We start from the raw sequence: 20,383 nt of genomic DNA, 5'->3' as shown, positions 1-20,383 counted from the left end.
GCGTTAACCCGCGCGTGCCCGGGCCGGGGGGGCGGGGTCCCGGGGCTGCGGCGCGTGGCGCGTGTCCCCCCGCCCGGCAGGAGGCGCTGCGGCCGCGGCTGTACGGACGTTTATTGGTCTCCGGGGCCCCCCCGCCCCCCCGCCCCGTGGTGGGGGGGGGTTGGGGGGGGGGGCGTTTGCATAGCGAGAACGGGGGTGGTGACGTCACACGGGGGGGGTGTCACAGTATTAACCCTTCGCGTCCGGGGGGGCCCCGCATGCCTGGGGGTCCCCCCGCTATTTACAGCCGGGGAGGGGGGGGGAGCGGGGGCGCTCAGCGGGCGGGGGCGGCCCCGCTGGTGCGGGGGGACCCCGGCGCCCCCTCCCCCTCCCCGGGCGCCACCACCACGATGGGCACCGGGGGCCCCCCCGCGCCCCCCCGCTCGTGCTCCTGCACGGGGCTCAGCGCCTTGGGGGGCTCGGGGGGGGCGGGCGGGGCCCCCCCGGCGCGGCGGCCCGGGAGCGCCGCGGGGGGGCCCGGGGGGGGCCCCTCGGCCGCTGCTTCCCCGTCCCACTCGGCCAGGCTCTGCAGCTCCGGTTTGCGGGGCGCCCCCCCCGGGCCCGGCGGGCGCTCGGGGGGGCCCCGGCGCGGGTGCGGGTCCGGCGGGGACGGCGTGTGCGCCAGCGGGGACAGCGGGAGGCTCCCGGCCGACTTGCAGCGCGCCGCCCGGTGCTGCCGCTGCAGCTTCGGGCTCAGCCCCTGCAGGGAGCTGGGGCGCAGGTGCGGGCCGGCGGGGGACGGGGGGGCGCTGGAGCCCGGGGAGCTGCTGGGCGGGGACGCGCCTGCGGGGCCGGGGCGTCAGCGGGGGCGCGGGAGCGGGGACGCAGAGGACACGGGAACCGGGGACACAGAGGACACGGGAGCGGGGACACAGAGGACACGGGAGCGGGGACACAGAGGACACGGGAGCGGGGGACGCGGGAACCGGGGACACAGAGGACACGGGAGCGGGGAACACGGGAACCGGGGACACAGAGGACACGGGAGCGGGGGACGCGGGAACCGGGGACACAGAGGACACGGGAGCGGGGAACGCGGGAACCGGGGACACAGAAGACACGGGAGCGGGGGATGCGGGAACCGTGGGCACCGCGGCTGCGCAGCGACCGCCCGGCCCCGCCCCATTGCAATGGCCCCGCCCCCCTTCCATGGCCCCGCCCCCGCTTCCATGCCCCCGCCCATTACCTTGACCCCGCTCCGCCCCCGTTCCAGTGGCCCCGCCTCCGTTCCCCTGGCCCCGCCCATGCATCTGCCCCCGCCCCTTTCCGCTGGCCCTGCCCCGTTCCGCTGGTCCCGCCCCGTTCCCTGGCCCCGCCCCTTTCCGTTGGCCCCGCCCCGTACCCGGTTCGCTGGCGCGCGTCGGGTGGGCGGGGTCCCGCGCGCGCGCGTGCGTGGGGGAGGCGGGGAGGCTGTCGGACGAGGAGAGCGAGCGGCTCAGTGACGTCAGCGAGCGGCTCGTGTGCAGCAGCGACGCCTGGCGGGCCAGGTGCCGGAACAGCGCGCTGCGCCGCCTGCCGGCGGGAGCGCGTCAGCCCCGCCCCTCCGCCCCGCCCGGCCCCGCCCCCCCGGCCCCGCCCCCACCTCTCGGGGCCGCCCCCGCTGCCCGCGCGCCGGTTCCTCCGCGCCATGCGGGGGCGCGCGCTGCGGCGGCGGGCGGGGCCCAGGCGGATGGACGTGTTCTCCAGGGGGGTCGTGGTCACCAGCACCTTGGAGCCGCTCTGCGGGGCGGGGCGTCAGGACACGCCCCCCGCGCCACGCCCGCCGCGCCACGCCCTGCCACACCCAGTGCGCCACGCCCTGCTGGGCCACGGCCACCACACCATGCCCTGCTGTGCCGCGCCCACCGCACCACGCCCACCGCACCACACCCTGCTGTGCCACGCCCACCGCACCACGCCCACCACTCCACGCCCTGCTGTGCCACGCCCACCGCGCCACGCCCTGCTGTGCCGCGCCCACCGCACCACGCCCACCGCACCACACCCTGCTGTGCCACGCCCACCGCGCCACGCCCACCACTCCACGCCCTGCTGTGCCACGCCCACCGCGCCACGCCCACCACACCACGCCCTGCTGTGCCACGCCCACCGCGCCACGCCCACCACACCATGCCCTGCTGTGCCACGCCCACCGCACCACGCCCACCACACCACGCCCTGCTGTGCCACGCCCACCGCGCCACGCCCACCACACCACGCCCTGCTGTGCCACGCCCACCGCACCACGCCCACCACACCACGCCCTGCTGTGCCACGCCCACCACACCACGCCCTGCTGTGCCACGCCCTGCTCTGCCACACCCACCACATCACGCCCTGCCTTGCCACGCCCTCCACACCCTGCTGTGCCACGCCCTCCACACCCTGCTGTGCCGCGCCCACCGCACCACGCCCTGCTGTGCCACACCCACCACACCACACCCCGCCCCACCCCTCCGAGCCCCTGTCCCCTCCCGGTGACCCATCCCCCACACTGTGACCCCCAACTTGGCCTTGACCCTCCCCGTGACCTCAGGACAACCCCTCAGCCCCCGTGACCCCATGACCCCTGACCTTGAGGATCAGCTCCACCACCTCCGTGTGCACCAACCCGTGCACAGGCTCCCCGTTCACGTGGGTGATGAGGTCACCGGCGCAGAGCCCCGCCTCCTGGGCGGGGCCGCCCTCCTCCACGTGCTGCCGGACCACAATGCACCGCAAGAACTCAGCTCACCCACAATGCACCGCGGGAACCCAGCTCACCCACAGCTCTGCATCCTCCCATGTCCCCCATTGTCCCCATTGTCCCCATGTCCCCCATGTCCCCATGTCCCCATTGTCCCCATGTCCCCGTACCCAGACGAGGTGCTGCACGCTGTACAGGTCGCTGTCCCCCATTGTCCCCAATGTCCCCCCACTGTCCCGTACCCAGACGAGGTGCTGCACGCTGTACAGGTCGCTGTCCCTCATTGTCCCCATTGTCCCCAATGTCCCCCATTGTCCCCATGTCCCCGTACCCAGACGAGGTGCTGCACGCTGTACAGGTCGCTGCCGCCCATTGTCCCCATGTCCCCCATTTTCCCCATGTCCCCCATTGTTCTCATGTCCCCCATTGTCCCCATGTCCCCCATTGTCCCCATGTCCCCCATTGTTCTCATGTCCCCCATTGTCCCCAATGTCCCCCATTGTCCCCATGTCCCCGTACCCAGACGAGGTGCTGCACGCTGTACAGGTCGCTGTCGCCCAGGTAGACGCGGATGGCGCGCAGGGTGAAGCCGAAGCGGCGCCCGGGGCGGGGGATGGCGATGGGCGAGCGGGGGGGGGCGGCCACGGCGGGGGGGGCGAGTTCCCGGCCGGGGGAGGAGTCGCGGGACGAGGGGTCCGAGGACACGGAGCGCGGGGACATGGGGCTGCCCAGGGGGGACGAGCCGGGCGCCTCTGCGCGCCCCCTTGGCACCGCGACCTCCGACCCCTGACCCCCTTGGCACTGCGACCTCTGACCCCTTACCCCCCTTGGCACCGTGACCTCCGACCCCTGGAACCCCAACGCCCCCGGGGACACCCACCCCCCCACAGATCCACCACCCCCCAGAGCCCCCAATTCCCCCCCAGACCCCCAACCTCCCCCCCCAGCTCCCCCAGCACTTCCCCCCACCCACAGGGACCCAGGGGAGCCCCCCCCACCCTCCAGGGGGGCCCGGGTGACCAGGGACCTCCCAGCCCGCTCCTCCCCCACCCTTGGGGACCCAGGTGTCCGGGCAGCACCGAGGGGCGGGGGGACCCTGGGGGGCGGTTGCGGTCCGGGGCGGTCAGGGGGTCCCGGGGGTTCCGGGGGATCCCGGAGGGTCCCGGGGTTGGGGTCCCGGGGTCCCGGGTGCACCCACCGCTGGGGATCGTGACCGAAAGCGCCGTCGCCGATGCCGATTTGGTGACTTTCCCGGGGCCGCGGGGGCTGCGCTTGTCCCCGCCCCCCCCCTCCGGAGGGGCCACCCCCGGGTGGCGCGGCCGCCGCAGCCCCAGCTCAGCCCGGGGGGGGGCGCGGTCCCCTGGGGGCACCGGACGGTGGGGACCCAGGCGTCCGGGAACCCCCAGGGACCCCCCACCCCCCGCAGGGGACCCAGGCGTCCGGGAACCCCCAGGGACCCCCCACCCCCCGCAGGGGACCCAGGCGTCCGGGAACCCCCAGGGACCCCCCACCCCCCGCAGGGGACTCAGGCGTCCGGGAACCCCCAGGGACCCCCCACCCCCCGCAGGGGACCCAGGCGTCCGGCGCTGACCTGGCTCCTCGTGCCCGTCGGGGGGTCCCTCCCGCGGGGTCGCGGGGCGGGGCAGGGGTCCCGGCTCCAGCAGCGCCGAGAAGCGGCGCCGGGGGCCCGGGGGGGGAGGGGAGGAGCTGCTGTCCCCCCCCGCGTCCCCCCCCTCGGCCCCCGGGCGCCTCCTGCGGGACGCGGGGGAGCTGAGCACAACAACCCCCGCGTCCCCATGGGACCCCCCGTGACCCCCCGTGACCCCCAGTGTCCCCTGGTGACCCCCATGTCCCCCCTGGCTCCCCCTTGTGTCCCCCCTCATGTCCCTCCCCCATTTTCCCTGTGTCCGCCATGTCCCCCCAATGTCCACCCTGTGTCCCCCCAGCCTCTGGTGTCCCCCCAGTGTCCCCATGTCCCCCCCCAGCCCCTGTGTCCCCCCAGTGTCCCCATGTCCCCCCCCAGCCTCTGGTGTCCCCCCAGTGTCCCCATGTCCCCCCCCAGCCCCTGTGTCCCCCCAGTGTCCCCATGTCCCCCCCCAGCCCGTGTCCCCCGCGTCCCCCCGCTCACAGCTCGGGTGACCCCCCGCGCCAGCCGCGGTCACGGTCACGGTCACGGTCACGGTCACGGTCACGGTCCCGGTCCCGGTCCCGGGCGGAGCCGTCGCGTGGTCCCTTTGTCCCCTTGGGCTCCTGCGAGAGCTGCTCCAGGCTGCTGTAAACCTGCGGCGCGGGGTGCACGGGGGTGCACGGGGGGGGGGTTTGCACGGGGGTTTGCACGGGGGTTGCACGGGGGTTTGCACGGGGGTTTGCACGGGGGTTGCACGGGGGTTTGCACGGGGTTTGCACGGGGGGTGCACGAAGGTTTGCACGGGGGTTGCACGGGGGTTTGCACGGGGTTTGCACGGGGGTTTGCACGGGGGTTGCACGGGGTTTGCACGGGGTTTGCACGGGGGGTGCACGGGGGTTTGCACGGGGGGTGCACGAAGGTTTGCACGGGGGTTGCACGGGGGTTTGCACGGGGGTTTGCACGGGGGTTGCACGGGGATTTGCACAAGGTGCACGGAGGTCGCACGGGGGTTTGCACGGGGGGTGCACGAGGGTCATGTGAGGGTTTGCACACACGGGGCCACGGGGGGGTCTTGGGGGTGCACACGAGGAGCCTGAATGGGGACACACGAGGTCCTGCCCCCCCATGTCCCCACAGCCCCTGTCCCCCCTGTCCCCCCAAGTTCCCCCCTGTCCCCTGTGTCCCCTGTGCCCCGTGTCCCTCCATGTCCCCCCATGTCCTGTGTCCCCCTGTGTCCCCTCATGTCCCTGTCCCCCCATGTCCCCCCATGTCCCCCCATGTCCTGTGTCCCCCCATGTCCGCCCATGTCCCCTGTCCCCTGTCCCCTGTGTCCCCCATGTCCCCCCATGTCCCCGCCATGTTCCTATACCCCCTGTCCCCCCATGTCCCTTCTCCCCTGTGTCCCCTCATGTCCCCTGTCCCCCCAAGTTCCCCCATGTCCCCCCATGTCCCCATCTCCCCGTGTACCCCCACATCCCCTCTCCCCCATGTCCCCCCATGTCCCCCCACGTCCCGTGTCCCCCCACGTCCCATGTCCCCCGTGTCCCCCGTGTCCCCCCGTGTCCCCCCACATCCCGTGTCCCCCGTGTCCCCCCATGTCCCCCCGTCTCCCCCGTGTCCCCCCACGTCCCATGTCCCCCGTGTCCCCCCACGTCCCATGTCCCCCCGTGTCCCCCGTGTCCCCCGTGTCCCCCGTGTCCCCCCATGTCCCCCCATGTCCCCCCACGTCCCCTGTCCCCCATGTCCCCCGTGTCCCCTGTGTCCCCCTGTGTCCTCCCATGTCCCCCATGTCCCCCCACGTCCCGTGTCCCCCGTGTCCCCCGTGTCCCCCGTGTCCCCGTCCCACCTTGCTGAAGCGCGGCGAGCAGGACGAGAACTGCCGGATCTCCACGGGCTCGTCCTCGGCCGTGTCCTCGTCCTCGTAGGAGGCGGCGTGGGGGAAGCGCTCGGAGCGCGCTGGGACACGGGGTCGGGGGTCAGGGGTCGGGGGGTCGCGGGGGTCGGGGGTCAGGGGTCACGGGGTCCTCACTGTCGAAGTAGCTCGTGTCCTCCTCCGACTCCAAGTGCGGCACGAATTCGGCTTTTTGGCGCAGCAGCCCCGTCCAGTCCAGCCCCGCGAAGAACGCGTGCACCTTGACCTCCTGCGCGCCCCCTGCCGGGCAGGGTCGCGGGGTCAGCGGGGTCAGCGGGGTCAAGGTCAGCTCAGGGTCTCACCCGCCCCCAGGTACCACAGTGGGTTGGGGTCAGGGGTCAAGGTCAGGGTCTCACCCGCCCCCAGGCGCCACAGCGGGTCGGGGTCAGGGGTCAGGGGTCAAGGTCAGGGTCTCACCCGCCCCCAGGTGCCACAGCGGGTCAGGGGTCAAGGTCAGGGGTCAGGGGTCAAGGTCAGGGTCAGGGTCTCACCTGCCCCCAGGCGCCGCAGCGGGTCGGGGTCAGGGGTCAGGGGTCAAGGTCAGGGTCAGGGTCTCACCTGCCCCCAGGCGCCGCAGCGGGTCGGGGTCAGGGGTCAAGGTCAAGGTCAGGGTCAGGGTCTCACCTGCCCCCAGGTGCCGCAGCGGGTCGGGGTCAGGGGTCAAGGTCAAGGTCAGGGTCAGGGTCTCACCTGCCCCCAGGCGCCGCAGCGGGTCGGGGTCAGGGGTCAAGGTCAAGGTCAGGGTCAGGGTCTCACCTGCCCCCAGGCGCCGCAGCGGGTCGGGGTCAGGGGTCAGGGGTCAAGGTCAGGGTCAGGGTCTCACCTGCCCCCAGGCGCCGCAGCGGGTCGGGCTGCAGGAGGCGCCCAATCAGGTTTTGCGCCTCGGGGGGCAGCGACTCCTCCCCCTCGGGCCACAGGATCTCGTCTGGGGACACGGGGGGACATGGGGGGACACGGGGGGACACGGGGGGACATGGGGGGACATGGGGGGAGACGGGAAGACACGGGGACACGGGGACATGGGGACACAGGGGGACACGAGGGGAGACGGGAGGACACGGGGGGACACGGGGGGACACGGGGGGACACGGGGACACATGAGTGCGGGGCCACGGCTGCCGCCACCCCCGTGTCCCCATGTCCCTGTGTCCCTGTAACAGGGGTCACCTGAACCCCCAAATCCCCCCGAGTTCCCCCCCGGCCCCCGTGTCCCCGTCACACCAGCCCCGGGTCCCCCCCAAGATGACCCCCCCGTGTCCCCATGTCCGTCTGTCCGTCCGTCCGTCTGTCCTACCCGAGGTGACCTGCCCGAACAGCTCCTCGGGGGTGTCCCCCCGTGTCCCCATGTCCGTCTGTCCGTCTGTCCTACCCGAGATGACCTGCCCGAACAGCTCCTCGGGGGTGTCCCCGTGTCCCCCGTGTCCCCATGTCCGTCTGTCCTACCCGAGATGACCTGCCCGAACAGCTCCTCGGGGGTGTCCCCGTGTCCCCGTGTCCCCATGTCCGTCTGTCCGTCTGTCCTACCCGAGATGACCTGCCCGAACAGCTCCTCGGGGGTGTCCCCGTGTCCCCGTGTCCCCATGTCCGTCTGTCCGTCTGTCCTACCCGAGATGACCTGCCCGAACAGCTCCTCGGGGGTGTCCCCGTGTCCCCCGTGTCCCCATGTCCGTCTGTCCGTCCGTCCTACCCGAGATGACCTGCCCGAACAGCTCCTCGGGGGTGTCCCCGTGTCCCCCGTGTCCCCATGTCCGTCCGTCCGTCTGTCCTACCCGAGATGACCTGCCCGAACAGCTCCTCGGGGGTGTCCCCGTGTCCCCCGTGTCCCCATGTCCGTCTGTCCGTCTGTCCTACCCGAGATGACCTGCCCGAACAGCTCCTCGGGGGTGTCCCCGTGTCCCCTGTGTCCCCATGTCCGTCTGTCTGTCCGTCCGTCTGTCCTACCCGAGATGACCTGCCCGAACAGCTCCTCGGGGGTGTCCCCGAAGAAGGGGACGCAGCCGACCAGGAACTCGAAGAGCACGACGCCCATCGCCCACCAGTCCACGGGTTTCCCGTAGCCCTGGCGCAGGATCACCTCGGGGGCGATGTACTCGGGGGTGCCGCAGACCTACGGACGGACAGACAGACAGACAGACTGACACACGGACAGACACACGGACACACCTCGGGGGCGATGTACTCGGGGGTGCCGCAGACCTACAGACAGACAGACAGACAGACTGACACACGGACAGACACACGGACAGACAGACTGACACACGGACAGACACACGGACACACCTCGGGGGCGATGTACTCGGGGGTGACGCACACCTACGGACACACGGACAGACTGACTGACACACTGACAGACACACGGACACACGGACACACTGACAGACACACGGACACACTGACAGACACACAGACACACCTCGGGGGCGATGTACTCGGGGGTGCCACAGACCTACGGACGGACAGACAGACAGACTGACACACGGACAGACACACGGACAGACAGACTGACACACTGACAGACACACGGACACACGGACACACCTCGGGGGTGATGTACTCGGGGGTGCCGCACACCTACGGACGGACAGACACACTGACAGAGACACGGACACACGGACAGACACACGGACACACGGACAGACAGACTCACGGACACACGGACACACCCAAACACACCTGCGGGGGCCAGCACGACATGGACACACGGACACACACGGACACACAGACACGATGGACACGCGTGGACGGACACAGACACACCCGGACACACCCAGACACACCCAAACAAACACACCTGGACACACCCAGACACACCCAGACACACCCAAACAAACACACCTGGACACACCCGGACACACCCGGACACACCCGGACACACCCAGACACACCCAAACAAACACACCTGGACACACCCAAACACACCTGGACACACCCGGACACACCCAGACACACCCAAACAAACACACTTGGACACACCCAGACACACCCAGACACACCCAAACAAACACACCTGGACACACCCGGACACACCCGGACACACCCGGACACACCCAGACACACCCAAACAAACACACCTGGACACACCCAAACACACCTGGACACACCCGGACACACCCAGACACACCCAAACAAACACACCTGGACACACCCAAACACACCTGGACACACCCGGACACACCCAGACACACCCGGACACACCCATCCCGCCCAAACACACCTGGACACGCCCACCCCACCCGGCCCCACCCAAACACACCCGGACACACCCACCCAGCCCCACCCAAACACAGCTGGACATACCCACCCCACCCGCCCCACCCAAACACACCTGGATACGCCCACCCCACCCGGCCCCACCCAGCCCTGCCCAAACACCCGGTCCCGCCCACCGTGCCCCACCCGCCCCACCCAAACACACCCGGTCCCGCCCACCGTGCCCCGCCCGCCCCACCCAAACACACCCGGCCCCGCCCCGCCGGCCCCGCCCCGCCGGCCCCGCCCACCTGCTTGTCGCGGAACTCGCGCGCGTCCTTCTCCAGGTGCCCCTCGTACAGGTTCGTGGTCAAGCTCATCAGCCCCATCTTGGAGAGCCCGAAATCCGTCAGCTTCACGTGGCCCAGGGACGTGATCAGGAGGCTGCGGGGAGGACCCAGGCGTCCAGGAGGGACCCAGGCGTCCGGGAGGGACCCAGGCGTTCAGGAGGGACCCAGGCATTTGGGAGGGGACCCAGGCATTTGGGAGGGGACCCAGGCGTCCGGGAGGGACCCAGGCGTCCGGGAGGGACCCAGGCGTTCAGGAGGGACCCAGGCATTTGGGAGGGGACCCAGGCATCCGGGAGGGTCCCAGGTGTCCAGGAGGGGACCCAGGCATTCAGAAGGGACCCAGGAATTTGGGAGGGGACCCAGGCGTCTGGGAGGGGACCCAGGTGTCCAGGAGGGGACCCAGGCATTCGGGAGCGACCCAGGCATCCGGGAGGGACCGAAGCGTTCAGGAGGGACCCAGGCATTCGGGAGGGGACCCAGGCATCCAGGAGGGGACCCAGGCATCCAGGAGGGACACAGGCGTCCAGGGGGGACCCGGGCGTCCAGCGCCGTACTTGTCGGGCTTGAGGTCGCGGTGCACGATGCCGTAGTTGTGCAGGTACTCCAGCGCCAGGACGGTCTCGGCGAAGTAGAGCCGGGCGAGCTCCAGCGGCAGCGCCCCGATGTGCTTGAGCAGCGTGGCGCAGTCCCCGCCTGCTCGGGGACACGGGGACATGGAGGGACATGGGGACATGGGGGACGTGGGGACACCAGGGCACACGGGGGGACATGGGGGAACATGGGGACACCAGGGGACACCAGGGGACATGGGGACGCACACAAAGGAGGACAAGGGGACGCACACGGGGGCACGTCAGCCCCACATCCCAACGTCCAGCCCCATATCGCACCGTCTCACCCCATATCACCCCCTACCACCCTATATCACCCTCTACCACCCCATATCACCCCATGTTGCCCCATATCGCCCCCATACCCCCCATGGCCCCCATCACCCCTGTCGCCTCCCATCGCCCCCATGGCCCCCAATGTCCCCATCGTCCCCATCGCCCCCCATCCCCCCCATGGCGCCCATGGCCCCCAGGGCCCCCATCCCCCCCATGGCCCCCATCCCCCCCATGGCCCCCATCCCCCTCATGGCCCACATCGCCCCCACGGCCCCCACGGCCCCCATTGCCCCCACGGCCCCCACGGCCCCCACGGCCCCCACGGCCCCCATCGCCCCCACGGCCCCCACGGCCCCCATTGCCCCCACGGCCCCCATCGCCCCCATGGCCCCCACGGCCCCCATTGCCCCCACGGCCCCCATTGCCCCCAGGGCCCCCACGGCCCCGCGCACCTTCCACGTACTCCATGACCATGCAGAGGTGCCGGCGCGTCTGGAAGGAGCAGAAGAGCCCCACCACGAAGGGGTTCTCGGCGAAGGTGAGGATGTCGCGCTCCACGAACGCCTGCTCCACCTGGTTCCGCAGCAGCAGGTTCTGCTTGTTGATCTTCTTCATGGCGAAGCGCTGCCGCGTGGCCACGTGGCGCACCAGGTACACGGCGCTGGGGACACCGGGGACAGCGTGGGGACACCATGGGGACACCACGGGGACACCACGGGGACACCACAGGGACACCACAGCGCTGCCGCGTGGCCACGTGGCGCACCGGGTACACGGCGCTGGGGACACCGGGGACAGCGTGGGGACACCATGGGGACACCACAGGGACACCACGGGGACACCACAGCGCTGCCGCGTGGCCACGTGGCGCACCAGGTACACGGCGCTGGGGACACCGGGGACAGCGTGGGGACACCATGGGGACACCACGGGGACACCACAGGGACACCACAGCACTGCCGCGTGGCCACGTGGCGCACCGGGTACACGGCGCTGGGGACACCGGGGACAGCGTGGGGACACCATGGGGACACCACAGGGACAGCCCAATGCTGCCATGTGCTGCACCAGGTACACAGCGCTGGGGACATGAGGGGACAGCATGGGGACACCATGGGGACACCCCAGTGCTGCCATGTGCTGCACCAGGTACACGGTCCTGGGGACAGGGGACATCATAGAGACACCATGGGACACCATGGGACATCCCAGGGCCATCCCAGCACTGGTGCGTGGCCACGTGGCAGACGAGGTACATGGCGCTGGGGACACTGGGGACAGCATGGGGACATCATAGGGACAGCCCAGGGACAGCCCAGGGACACCATGGGGACACCATAGGGAGACCATGGGACACCATGGGGACACCATGGGACACCCCAGGGACGCCCAGCACAGCCTGGGGACCCCCTGAGGGGCGAAATGGGACCCTGGGGACGGCTGGGGGGTCACCGAGCGGGTACCCTGGGGACACCCCCGGGGACACCAGGGGACACCAGGGGACCCCCGGGACCCCCCCTCACCCGTAGGCCCCGTTGCTGATCAGTTTGATCGTCTCGAAGTCGCTCTCGCCCGGGGGCTTCTTGGGTCTGGGGGGGACGAGACTGCGGCCCTGGGGGACACGGGGACATCACGGGGACGTCACGGGGACGTCATGGGGACATCATGGGGACATCATGGGGACGTCACGGGGACGTCACGAGGCCGTGGGGGACCCCCGGACCCACCTCGGCCGCCTCCTCGGGGGTGTTGCTGCCACCGCTGTCGGGGTCCTCGTGCTGCAGCACCTCTGGGACACCAGGGGACACGCGTGGGGACACCGTGGGGACACGGGACACATGTGGGGACACGGGACACGGGACATGCGTGGGGACACGGGACATTGGACATGGGACACACGGGAGAACACAGGACATGGGACATGGGACACCCATGGGGACATGGGACAGAGGACACAGGACACACGTGGGGACATGGGACACGGGACGTGTGGGGACACAGGACACGTATGGGGACATGTGTGGGGACACAGGACACAGGACACGCGTGGGGACACGGGACGTGTGGGGACAGGGGACACACATGGGGACACGTGTGGGGACATGGGACATACGTGTGCACCCCCACACACCCTGTGCTCCCACACGCGTGTGCACTCATCCACTCACAGGCAGGTTTGCACACTCGTGCACTCACCGGGGGGGGTCACACACTTCTGCACTCACGGGGGGGTTTGCACACTCGTGCACTCACCGGGGGGGGTCACACACTTGTGCACTCACGGGGGGTTTGCACACTCGTGCACTCACCAGGGGGGGGTCACACACTTGTGCACTCACGGGGGGGTTTGCACACTCGTGCACTCACCGGGGGGGGTCACACACTTGTGCACTCACGGGGGGGTTTGCACACTCGTGCACTCACCGGGGGGGGGGGGGGTCACACACTTGTGCACTCACGGGGGGTTTGCACACTCGTGCACTCACAGGTGTGTTCGCGCACTCGTGCACTCACAGGGGGGTTTGCACACTCGTGCACTCACCGGGGGGGGTCACACACTTGTGCACTCACGGGGGGGTTTGCACACTCGTGCACTCACCAGGGAGCCCCCGCAGCCCCAGCTGCCCCGTCAGGTACCGGGGGACGTCCCCCCGCAGCCCCCCCCGCGCCGGGGGCTCCGCGCTCAGCGCCTGGTGCAGCTCGGCCGGGTCCAGCTCCTGCGCACGGCGGACGGACGGACGCACGGACAGGGCGCGGCGGACGGACGGACGGACAGGACATGGCAGACGGTGAGGGACGTGGGCAAAGGGACACGCGTGCAGGGACGTCGGGCGGCGAGCGCCGCAGGCAGAGGGACAGCGCAACGGGGGGGCCCGGGGGACAGCGGGGGGGCAGTGGGGGGAAGTCCCGGGGGGTCCCAGGGGGTGTTGGGGGTCCCAGGGGGTCCTGGTGGGTACCAGGGGTTGTGGGGGTCCCAGGGAGTGTGGGGGTCCTGGTGGGTACCAGTGGGGATTGGGGGTCCTGGGGGGCCCTGGTGGGTACCAGAGGGTGTTGGGGGGTCCCGGGGGGTGTGGGGGGGGTCCTGGGGTCCCAGGGGGTCCCGGGGGGTCCCGGGGGGTGTGGGGGTCCCGGGGCCCCGCTCTCACCAGGCACTCGAGCAGCCGCGCGGGGCGGGAGATGATGATGAGGAACCGCTTCACCAGCTGCGTGATGAAGGCCAGGTCCTCGGACTCGGAGCGCTCGTACGCCTGGGGGACACGGGGGGACAGGGGGACATGGGGGGTCACGGGGGGCCCCCAGTCCCCGTCGGGTGCCCCCGGGTCTGTGTTGGGCTCTGCCGGCTGCTCTTGGGCCCATCTGGGGCCCCTTGGGTCCCGCTGGTCAGCGTTGGCCACCACTGGTCTCGTTGGGTCCCGTTGACCCCCATTGGTCTCCGTTGGGTCCCATTGACCCCCATTGGTCTCCGTTGACCCCCTATTGGGTTCCATTGGCCCCCATTGGTCTCTGTTGACCCCCATTGGGTCCCATTGGCCCCCATTGGACTGCATTGACCCCCATTGGGTTCCATTGACCCCCATTGGTCTCCATTGGCCCCCACTGGCCCCCATTGGACTCCATTGACCCCCATTGGGTTCCATTGACCCCCATTGGGTTCCATTGACCTCCATTGACCCCAATTGGGTTCCATTGACCCCCGTTGGCCCCTATTGGGTTCCATTGACCTCCATTGACCTCCATTGGCCCCCGTTGGCCCCCGTTGGGTTCCATTGACCCCTGTTGGCCCCCATTGGCCCCTGTTGGGTTCCATTGATGCCCATTGGGTTCCATTGACCCCCATTGGTCCCCGTTGGGTTCCATTGACCCCCGTTGGCTCCCATTGGGTTCCATTGACCCCCATTGGGTTCCATTGACCTCCATTGACCCCAATTGGGTTCCATTGACCCCCGTTGGCCCCTATTGGGTTCCATTGACCTCCATTGACCTCCATTGGCCCCCGTTGGCCCCCGTTGGCCCCCGTTGGGTTCCATTGACCCCCATTGGTCCCCATTGGGTTCCATTGACCCATATTGACCCCCATTTGCCCCCGCTAGCCCCCGTTGGCCCCCATTGACCCCCGTTGGCCCCTGTTGGCCCCCATTGACCCCCATTGACCCCCGTTGGCCCCTGTTGGCCCCCATTGACCCCTGTTGGCCCCCGTTGGCCTCCATTGGGTTCCATTGACCCCTGTTGGCCCCCGTTGGCCCCCGTTGGGTTCCATTGACCCCCATTGGCCCCCATTGGGTTCCATTGACCCCTGTTGGCCCCCGTTGGCCCCCGTTGGGTTCCATTGACGCCCATTGGGTTCCATTGACCCCCATTGGTCCCCGTTGGGTTCCATTGACCTCCATTGACCCCAATTGGGTTCCATTGACCCCCGTTGGCCCCTATTGGGTTCCATTGACCTCCATTGACCTCCATTGGCCCCCGTTGGCCCCCGTTGGGTTCCATTGACCCCCATTGGTCCCCGTTGGGTTCCATTGACCCCTATTGAGCCCCATTGGCCCCCGTTGGCCCCCGTTGGCCCCCATTGACCCCCGTTAGCCCCCATTGACCGCTGTTGGCCCCCGTTGGCCCCCATTGGGTTCCATTGACCCCCGTTGGCTCCCGTTGGCCCCCACTGACTCCCATTGGCCCCCGTTGGCCCCCATTGACCCCTGTTGGCCCCCGTTGGCCCCCATTGGGTTCCATTGACCCCCGTTGGCTCCCGTTGGCCCCCATTGATCCCCGTTGACCCCCGTTGGCCCCCTTGGCCCGCTCACATCCTGCAGCAGCCGCTCCATGTTCTCCTGCAGCTGGTAGAAGTAGCCGGCGCTGAGCAGCCCGTGCCGCGCCTTGGCCAGGCAGTCGCGCGCCAGCTCCGCCAGCTGGTGCTGGATGAAGCTCAGCGCCCCGTCGGGCAGGGGCGCCCCCCCGGGCCCGCAGCCCCGCACGAACTCCTCCAGGCGCTCCTGCATCTGCGCCACGGCCTGGGGACAGGGACAGCGTCACCCCCAGGGACCCCCGGGAACCCCCCCAGGGACCCCAGGACCCCTGGGACTCCCCCTTGGTCCCCCCAGAGCCCTCCCAGGAACCCCCAGGGACTCGGGACATCGTCACCCCCAGGAGCCCCGGGACCCCCCCAGGGACCCGGGACCTCATCACCCCCCAGGAACCCCTGAGGAACCCCGGGACCCCCTGAGGAACCCCCAGGACCCCCGGGACTCCCCAGGACCTCATCACCCCCCCCGTGGCCCCTGGGACTCTCCGGGACCCCCCAGACCCCACCACCCCCTCCAGGGTCCCTGGGACCCCACCAGTGCCCCCAGGATCCCCAGGACCCCATCGCCCCCAGTGCCACCCCCACCCCCCTGCACTGCCCCCCCCCCCGGCCCCCCAGGACCCCCTGGACCCCCAGGACCCCCCACCTTGGGCAGCCGCTCCCGGTACACATGGTTCATCAGCACAATCTCATTGTCGTGGGACGAGGGCGAGCGGCCGGGGCTGGGGAGGCACAACTGTCCCCCAATGTCCCCCAACAGCCCCCTGGGCACCCCCAGTGTCCCCACCTCCCCCACAACATCCCATGGCCACAGTGTCCTTGTCACCCCCCCACACACGGTGTGTCCCCCCCGCTCTGGGTCACCCCAGGTTTACGGTGTCCCCCCACCCCCATAGCGACCCCATAATGGCCCCAAAGCCCCATGTGCCCCCCACCCCCACAGTGACCCCGACTCCTTTTGGCCCCCCCATGACCCCGCTCCCCATGTCCCCCCATGACCCCATGTCCCCCACCCCCCTGGTGACCCCTGGTGACCCCACCTGAGGCTGCGGGACCTGGGCCGCGGCCCCGCCCCCCCCCGGGCCCCGCCCCCTTCCCGCGCGAGCCCGTCGGAGCTGCCGAAATGGCGGGAAAGGAAGCGCAGCTCCTCGGGGGTGGGGCGGGCGGGCAGCTGGTGCAGGCGCTCCTGCGACGAGCACGACGACTGCAACGGGACACGGGTCACGTGTCACCCTCCGTGTCACCGTGTCACCAACAGTGTCACAGTGTCACCAACAGTGTCACCAGTGTCACAGTGTCACCAGTGTCACCCCCCCAGACATCCCCCCGCACCCCGGACACCCCCGGTGCAGGCGCTCCTGCGACGAGCACGACGACTGCAACGGGACACGGGTCACATGTCACCCTCCGTGTCACAGTGTCACCAACAGTGTCACCAGTGTCACAGTGTCACCAGTGTCACCCCCCCAGACATCCCCCCGCACCCCGGACACCCCCGGTGCAGGTGCTCCTGCGACGAGCACGACGACTGCAACGGGACACGGGTCACATGTCACCCTCAGTGTCACAGTGTCACCAACAGTGTCACCAGTGTCACAGTGTCACCAGTGTCACCCCCCGGTCACCCCCTGCACCCCGGACACCCCCGGTGCAGGCGCTCCTGCGACGAGCACGACGACTGCAACGGGACACGGGTCACATGTCACCCACCGTGTCACCGTGTCACCAACAGTGTCACCAGTGTCACAGTGTCACCAGTGTCACCCCCCCGACATCCCCCCGCACCCCGGACCCCCCGGTGCAGGCGCTCGTGCAACGAGCACGACGACTGCAACGGGACACGGGTCACCAGTGTCACCAACAGTGTCACCAACAGTGTCACCGGTGTCACCCTCAGTGTCACCAGTGTCACCAACAGTGTCACCAACAGCATCACCAGCGTCACCCACAGTGTCACCAGTGCCACCCACAGGTGTCACCAGTGTCACCCACAGCATCACCAGTGTCACCCACATTGTCACCAGTGCCTCCCACAGTGTCACCGTGTCACCCACACAGTGCCCCACGCCACCTCCCCCAGGCCCCCCATAGACCCCCCCATGCACCCTGGGACCCCCCACATCACCCCCGGTGTCACCCCCCAGACCCCCACGGCCACCCCATGGGATCCGTGTCCCCCCGCCCGGGGGTGTCCCCCTGTGTCCCTCCGTGTCCCCCCGTGTCCCCGCTCACCGACACGGTGGAGCTGGGGGTGTTGGTGCCATAACCGGAGGACGGGAGCGAAGCCAAAGACCAGCGGCGCCCATCGGGCCTGGGGGGTCAGGGACCCAGGCGTCCGGGAGAGCCCCACCCTGCCACCCCCGGACGCCTGGGTCCCCCCCACCCCCGGACGCCTGGGTCCCCCCCTCCCCGGACGCCTGGGCCCCCTCCCAAACACTGGGGTCCCCCTGCCTTCAATGCCAGGGTCCCCTCCCAGAGGCCGGAGTCCCTCCCGGACGCCTGGGTCCCTCCTGGACACCTGGGTCCCTCCCGGATGCCTGGGTCCCTCCCGAACACCTGGGTCCCTCCCAAACACCTGGGTCCCGCCCGGACGCCTGGGTCCCGCCCGGACGCCTGGGTCCCTCCCAGACACCTGGGTCCCTCCCAAACACCTGGGTCCCCTCCTGGACACCTGGGTCCCTCCCAGACACCTGGGTCCCGCCCGGACGCCTGGGTCCCGCCCGGACGCCTGGGTCCCTCCCAGACACCTGGGTCCCTCCCGAACACCTGGGTCCCCTCCCGGACGCCTGGGTCCCGCCCAGACGCCTGGGTCCTGCCCAGACACCTGGGTCCTGCCCGGACGCCTGGGTCCTCCCTCGCCCCGAACGCCTGGGTCCCTCCCGGACGCCTGGGTCCGCTCACCGGCGCGAGGAGAAGGAGAAGTGCGCGGGGTTGCTGGGGGAGAAATTGCGGGGGCTGTCCAGGGGGCTGCTCCCTGGGGGACACGCGGTGACGTCAGCGCCCCGCCCTCGCAGGCCCCGCCCACAGCGGCGGGGCGGGGCCGAAGGGACACGAGGGACCCGGGGTGGGGACACATGGGAGGGGGTTGGGGACACTGGGGGGTCTGGGGACAGCAGTGGGGGTGTGGGGACATGGGGGTGGGGGGGCTCACCAATGTGTCCGGAGGGTTCGGGGGGGGTTTGGGGGGTTTTGGGGGGGTTTTGGGGGTTTGGGGCCTCACCGATGTGTCCAGGGGGTTCTGGGGGGGATTCTGGGGGGGGTTCTGGGGGGGGTTCTGGGGTGTTTTGGGGTGTTTTGGGGGTTTTGGGCCTCACCGATGTGTCCAGGGGGTTCTGGGGGCGGTTGGGGGTGTTTTGGGGGTGTTTTTGGGGTGTTTTGGGGTGTTTTGGGGGTGTTGGGGGTTCTGGGCCTCACCGATGCGTCCGGTGGGTTCTGGGGTGTTTTGGGGTTCTGGGCCTCACCGATGTGTCCGGTGGGCTCTGGGGGGGGTTCTGGGGGTGTTTTTGGGGTGTTTTTGGGGTGTTTTGGGGTGTTTTTGGGGGTTTGGGCCTCACCGATGTGTCCCGGCAGCGGCGAGTGCGGGCGCGGGAGGGTGGGGGAGGTGCTGCTCAGGATCAGGCTCTTCCGGTTCGCGCGGCAGCTGGGGGAGGGGCGGGGGGCCGTGGGGGAGGGGCGGGCAACCCCCACGGCCCCTCCCCCCCGGGCGCGTCCCGACGAGGCCCCGAGACCCAAAGGTGGGGGGGATGGAGATGATGATGATGGCGGGGGGGACAAAGGGACCGCGGGATGAAGGTGACGATGATGAGGGCGAGGGTGATGAGAACGGGGCCCCCCAGCGGGGATGGTGGGGGAGGGGATGATGCTGATGATGAAGATGCGGGAGGGTGAGGATGAGGATGAGGGTGGGGGGGTGATGGTGATAAAGATGCTGATGAAGATGCTGGCGCGGGGGATGATGATGATGGTGATGGTGATGGTGATGATGGTGATGATGATTGGGGGGGAGGTGATGAAGATGATGCTGATGAAGATGCCGGCGGGGGGGGGAATGAAGATGATGATGACGATGATAATGATGCTGATGAAGGTTCCGGCGGGGGGGGTGAAGATGATGATGCTGATGATGCTGATGAAGGCTCCGGGGGGGGGGATGGAGGTGATGGTGCTGATGATGCTGATGGAGGCTCCGGGGGGGGGATGGAGATGAAGATGCTGATGATGCTGACGAAGGCTCCGGGGGGGGATGGAGATGAAGGTGCTGATGATGCTGAGGAAGGCTCCGGGGGGGCCGCGCTCCGGTACCTCTTGCTGCGGCGGAACATCCTGCAGCTGCCGCGGGGGGGGAGCGGCGGCAGCGGCTGCAGTGGGCGGGGCGGGGCGGGGCCCGGGGGCGGTCTGGGGGGGTTGGGGGCTATGGGCGCGCGGGGGGGGGGGGGGGGCTCACCTGCTGCTTTTCCGCGGCAGCGGCAGCTCCTTCTGCAAAACGGGGGCAGTGGGGGGGCCGGACCCTCCGGACCCCCCCGGCCGCCAAACGGCCCCACCCGCAGCGCCGGGGGGGCCCCGGGCGCGGCTGCAGCCCCCGGGCCCAACCCCCCCGGTCCCGGCCCCCCCGGCCCCCCCGGACCTGCAGCCGCCGCCGCCGCGTCGCTCCCGCCTCGTCCATGGCGCGGGGGGGTCCGGTCCCGCAGCGCCGGCCCCCCCTCAGCCGCCCGGCGCCATCGCGGGACCCCCGCCTGGCCCCGCCCCGCCTGGCCCCGCCCCGCTGGCTCCGCCCCGCAGCCCCGCCCCGGCTGGCCCCACCCCGCAGTCCCGGCCGGCTCCGCCCCGCCTGGCCCCGCCCCGGCTGGCCCCGCCCCTCAGCCCCGCCCCGCAGCCCCGGCCGGCCCCGCCCCGCCCCCAGGGACCCCAGGTGTTGG

The 20,383-nt window shown here is 70.4% G+C and overlaps 1 protein-coding gene across 3 annotated transcripts; it reads right to left on the bottom strand.

Annotated features, from left to right (window-relative positions):
* Positions 1-78: 78 nt before the first annotated feature.
* On the bottom strand, positions 79-20,201 carry MAST1 (microtubule associated serine/threonine kinase 1). 3 transcript variants are annotated; one of them, XM_071800603.1, is made up of 27 exons: positions 20,092-20,201; positions 19,912-19,943; positions 19,022-19,107; positions 18,369-18,441; positions 17,700-17,778; positions 16,508-16,671; positions 16,114-16,189; positions 15,469-15,675; positions 13,816-13,917; positions 13,269-13,386; positions 12,397-12,458; positions 12,193-12,281; positions 11,122-11,330; positions 10,337-10,475; positions 9,744-9,876; positions 8,185-8,350; positions 7,067-7,168; positions 6,361-6,483; positions 6,178-6,287; positions 4,833-4,984; positions 4,296-4,456; positions 3,903-4,064; positions 3,224-3,456; positions 2,593-2,715; positions 1,622-1,758; positions 1,382-1,551; positions 79-822 (listed from the first exon to the last, which is right to left on the bottom strand). In XM_071800603.1, the coding sequence occupies exons 1-27, from the start codon at positions 20,128-20,130 to the stop codon at positions 314-316; spliced, it is 3,756 nt and encodes a 1,251-aa protein (XP_071656704.1). In that variant the 5' UTR covers positions 20,131-20,201; the 3' UTR covers positions 79-313. The 3 variants fall into 3 exon arrangements, with proteins under 3 accessions (XP_071656704.1, XP_071656706.1, XP_071656705.1); XM_071800605.1 differs by lacking the exon at positions 8,185-8,350 and having other exon boundaries at positions 11,133-11,330; XM_071800604.1 differs by lacking the exons at positions 19,912-19,943; positions 20,092-20,201 and adding an exon at positions 19,770-19,873.
* Positions 20,202-20,383: the final 182 nt, after the last annotated feature.

The sequence above is a fragment of the Patagioenas fasciata genome, chromosome 32 (genome assembly GCF_037038585.1).
Source record: "Patagioenas fasciata isolate bPatFas1 chromosome 32, bPatFas1.hap1, whole genome shotgun sequence".
Lineage (NCBI taxonomy): Eukaryota > Metazoa > Chordata > Aves > Columbiformes > Columbidae > Patagioenas > Patagioenas fasciata.
The sequence above is the reverse complement of the archived record's forward strand: the minus strand, read 5'-3'. Positions and strand labels throughout refer to the sequence as shown.